We start from the raw sequence: 3,922 nt of genomic DNA, 5'->3' as shown, positions 1-3,922 counted from the left end.
TGTAATTGCCCCTATAACTGCGCTTAAGCTATGAACTGATTAAACTCATGATTACTTTTTGTTTTAGCAGCCTGATTTTTTAACAGCAAAAACTGGATTAAGACAAACTACAAGAGACAAAAACACTTTAATACAAAGTAATTAAATATTTAAACCAGCTTTTGGTAAAATAATAATAATCCTAACAAGGAATCAAACTTGCATGTGTGTTGCATTCTTTACTTCAAAAGCTGTCCTAACTAGAGTTAACTGTTCTACTCCCGGATAGATATAATTAAACTAAACAAAAACCAAATAAAAACAAATAAAATTACTGAGTAGTCCCCATCTATTTACATTTTGTCATTTTAATCCCAGAAATTATACAAGTACTTAAATAGTCCCAATTATTTTAGAATTAAACTCTAATTCTACGGCAAAAAAATGAGTTGAGATATGGGGTAGAGAGTTCACATATATATATATATATATTTATATATACATGAAACCAGGGTGTGAAATGTGAAACAGGCATTCCTACAAATATGATACAATAATTGCATCTAAGAGAAACTAATGAAATTTTACCAAATGTGTTGGAAGTAATTGTAAGAATTGCCTTAGTTTCATATGGGAAAAAAGAGGTAAAAAATCCAACTCCTCTGCTCTACTCTACTCTGGTCAATCTTTCTCCTCCTTCCCTTCCTCCTTCAAGCTCATATCAACCACCGTAAAACCATCTCCTAAACAGGCGGCGGTGGCGACGGTCGAAGCTGCCGAGCTCACCATCGACCCCGCTTGAATCTCCTTGAACATGGCCATAACCCTAAGCATCGTCGGTCTCCTCAAAGGCCGATCATCCAGGCAGGCACAAGCTATCTTAAGATGCTCCAACAGCTCCAACTCCATCCCCGGATCATCCTTCAGAAGCTCGGGATCGAAAACATCCACGATCCTGAGCTTCGAATGCTGCTTCGCCCAACCTACGAGATTGTTGTTGTCGCCGAAATCGGCAGAGTCAGTCGGCGGTTTTCCGGTTAGAAGCTCGAGCAGCACGACGCCGTAACTGTATACATCGCCTTTCGTTGTGCAACGGAAGCTCTGGTAGTACTCCGGGGGGACGTAACCCGGAGTTCCGGCAAGCGTTGAGACACTGAGATGAGTGTCCATTGCGCTCATCAATCTCGCCATTCCGAAATCAGAGACTCTCGCTTCCAAATTCTCATCAAGAAGCACGTTGCTGGATTTCATGTCTCTGTGTATGATGTGAGGGATGCAGCTGTGATGAAGGAATGCCAGACCTCTCGCGGCACCAATGGCAATCTTCCTCCTCGCTGGCCAATTGAGCTTCATGTTCGCCTTCTTCCTGTTATGCAGAACATCCTCCAAGCTGCCATATTTCATGTATTCGTAAACAAGCAGGCGTTCTTCTCCAACCTTGCAGTAACCCAAAAGGGGAACCAGGTTCCTGTGCTTGATCTTTCCAATGGTCTCCATCTCCGCAAGAAACTCACGGTCACCCTGGCCACTGATGTGAATCAGTTTTTTGATGGCGACGATGCTGCCATCCTTGAGCTGAGCCTTGTAGACATCTCCGAAACCACCAGAGCCGATCATGCTGTTGTCATGGAAGCCATTAGTGGCCTCCAGAAGATCGGCAAAGGTGAGTTTTTTAAGGGGTTTTTCAAAGGTGGCGAGGTTGATGCTGAGGGCTTCCTTCGTGGTCGTCATCTTCCAAGCGGTGGAAGAATGAGAGAGGCTGTCGACATAGATATCTTTGGTGCTGCTTCCATTATCCTTTACTACTCTGCTCCTCTTCTTGCTCTCTACTGCGATGAGGATGACGGCGATGATGCAGAAAACAGAGAAAAGAAGCCCTAACGAGACGCTGCCAGCAATGGATGCTTGCCGGCGGTGAGATTTCGGATCTTGATTGTTTGAGCTTGAGAAGGAGTTTCTGTCGCAGGGAAGAAGAGGGAGGCCGCAGAGGCCGGAGTTGTTCTCATATCTGTAACTGGGGAAGGTGACGAGCTGACCAGATTCAGGAATTGTTCCATTGAGCTTATTGTTTGAGAGATCAATTTCAGAAAGCATGGAGAGGCCGCCCAAACTTGCTGGAATGGAACCCTCGAGAGAATTATGTGAGAGATCAAACACAGCAGCATATCGCAAGCTACCTAATTCTACTGGAATCGGACCAGATAGAATATTGTGGCCTAAATTCAACACCATGAGATAATACATCTTACCGAGCTCACTTGGAATTTGGCCGGTGAGATCATTGTAAGACAGATCAAGAAAAATCATGGAGCCCTTCTTGTTGAAAGTGTACCTGGTGCTCCCAACATACACTCTGGTGAAGTTACAGGGATGACTCGGTAGTCTCTTGAGCTGTTCTGGTCGGATTCCGGCGAATTCTAGGAGATTTCCGGCGCCGCGGCACTCCTTGCTTCCATCGTTCTTTAAATAGACAAATCTCTTTCCAGTAACGAATCCGACCGCTATATTGCCGGATTGTTTAGCGAGAGTGGATGGGATAGTGCCGCTCAGACGATTGCTGTTGAGATCAAGCCATATGAGGCTCTTGCAGTCACCGAGCTCCGGTGGAATGGAACCGGAGAAGGAGTTGTTTCCAAGCTTAAGAATGGCGAGATTCTCCAGCCGGCCAATCCAGGAAGGTATTTCGCCGGTGAAGTGGTTGCTGGAGAGAGACATCCAGTTGAGATTGGTGCAGTTGCTGAGAGCAGAAGGGATTGAACCGGCGAGAGCATTGTTGTCGAGGATTAGGTTTTGGAGAGCGGTGCTGTTGCCCAGATCGTCGGGGATCTCACCTTCGAGGAGGTTCTGCCACATGATGAGATCCCGGAGCAGAGGAAGTAAGGCGATGGAGGAAGGAATCTTTCCGGTGAGGTAATTGAAGCTGAGGTCGATGGATTCAAGATTCGAACAGTTGCTCAGCGTTGCCGGAATGGGGCCGGTGAACAGATTGTTCTGCAAATGAATCTCTCTTAAGCTGCTGCTGAAGCTGAAGGGAATGAAGCCAGATAAGGCGTTGGAGCTGAAATCAAGAACTTCCAGTTTGGTGATATTGCGGAGGGATTTGGGCAGTTTGCCGGAGAAATTGTTGAATGAGAGCAGCAGGACTCTTAGATCGGAGATATTAGCGAGGGTTTCGATGGGGATCTCACCAGAAAAATTATTAGCCGAGAGATTTACTTCCTGCAGGGAAGAACAGTATGCGAGGTCACCATACAGAGAACCGGCGAGATGGTTCGAAGATAGGTTGAGGACGGTGAGTTCCCCGCATCCGTCGAGCACACCATCGCCAAACTCGCCGGAGATGGCATTGGACGAAAGATCAAGAAAGCGGATTCCGGGGCCAGAAACTAAGATTCGTCGGAGGTCGCCCATGGACGAAATACTATTGAAAGAAAGATCAAGTGTCTCCAGTAACGGGAAGCTGAACCCGCTTTCACCGGAGCCCGTAACCGCGTTGCCGGAGAGGTTCAATGATCGGAGAGCAGAGCACAACGAAGCCAGCGCAGCAACATCGGCGATCGTCCCCGTGACATTGTTTCCGGCGAGAGAGAGCTCGAAAATCCTTCCACCGCAGCGGGAAGCTCGACTGATGCTGCCGGAGAGGTTTGAAAAGCGAATGGAGAGTGATTCCAGGCGGTCGAGCACGAGGAGAGTGTAAGACACGGTGCGGAAGTCGGCGTTGAGAGGGATATTGTAGAGATCGACGCCGGTGACTCGGCCGGAGGTGCAGGAAACGCCGGTGAAGGAGGAACAAGGGTTTCTGTTGGGGATCCAGGTGGAGAGTGCTTGGGGGTTGGGTAGAGAGCGCTTGAACGAGAGAAGAAGGTTGAGGTCGTCTGCGGCGGTGAGAGAAGAGGTAAAGAGGAGGAGGAGTAATGTGAGGAGAGAGGAGGCCATGAAGCAA

The 3,922-nt window shown here is 47.7% G+C and overlaps 1 protein-coding gene across 1 annotated transcript; it reads right to left on the bottom strand.

Annotated features, from left to right (window-relative positions):
* Positions 1-442: 442 nt before the first annotated feature.
* LOC110019257 (brassinosteroid LRR receptor kinase BRI1) lies at positions 443-3,922 on the bottom strand (the record flags this gene model as incomplete). Its single annotated transcript, XM_020716862.1, is given in 1 exon segment — positions 443-3,922. A coding segment is annotated over 1 exon segment (3,255 nt). The 3' UTR covers positions 443-660.

The sequence above is a fragment of the Phalaenopsis equestris genome, unplaced genomic scaffold (genome assembly GCF_001263595.1).
Source record: "Phalaenopsis equestris unplaced genomic scaffold, ASM126359v1 Scaffold000054, whole genome shotgun sequence".
Taxonomy (NCBI): Eukaryota; Viridiplantae; Streptophyta; class Magnoliopsida; order Asparagales; family Orchidaceae; genus Phalaenopsis; species Phalaenopsis equestris.
This window is presented reverse-complemented; position numbering and strand designations above follow the sequence as displayed.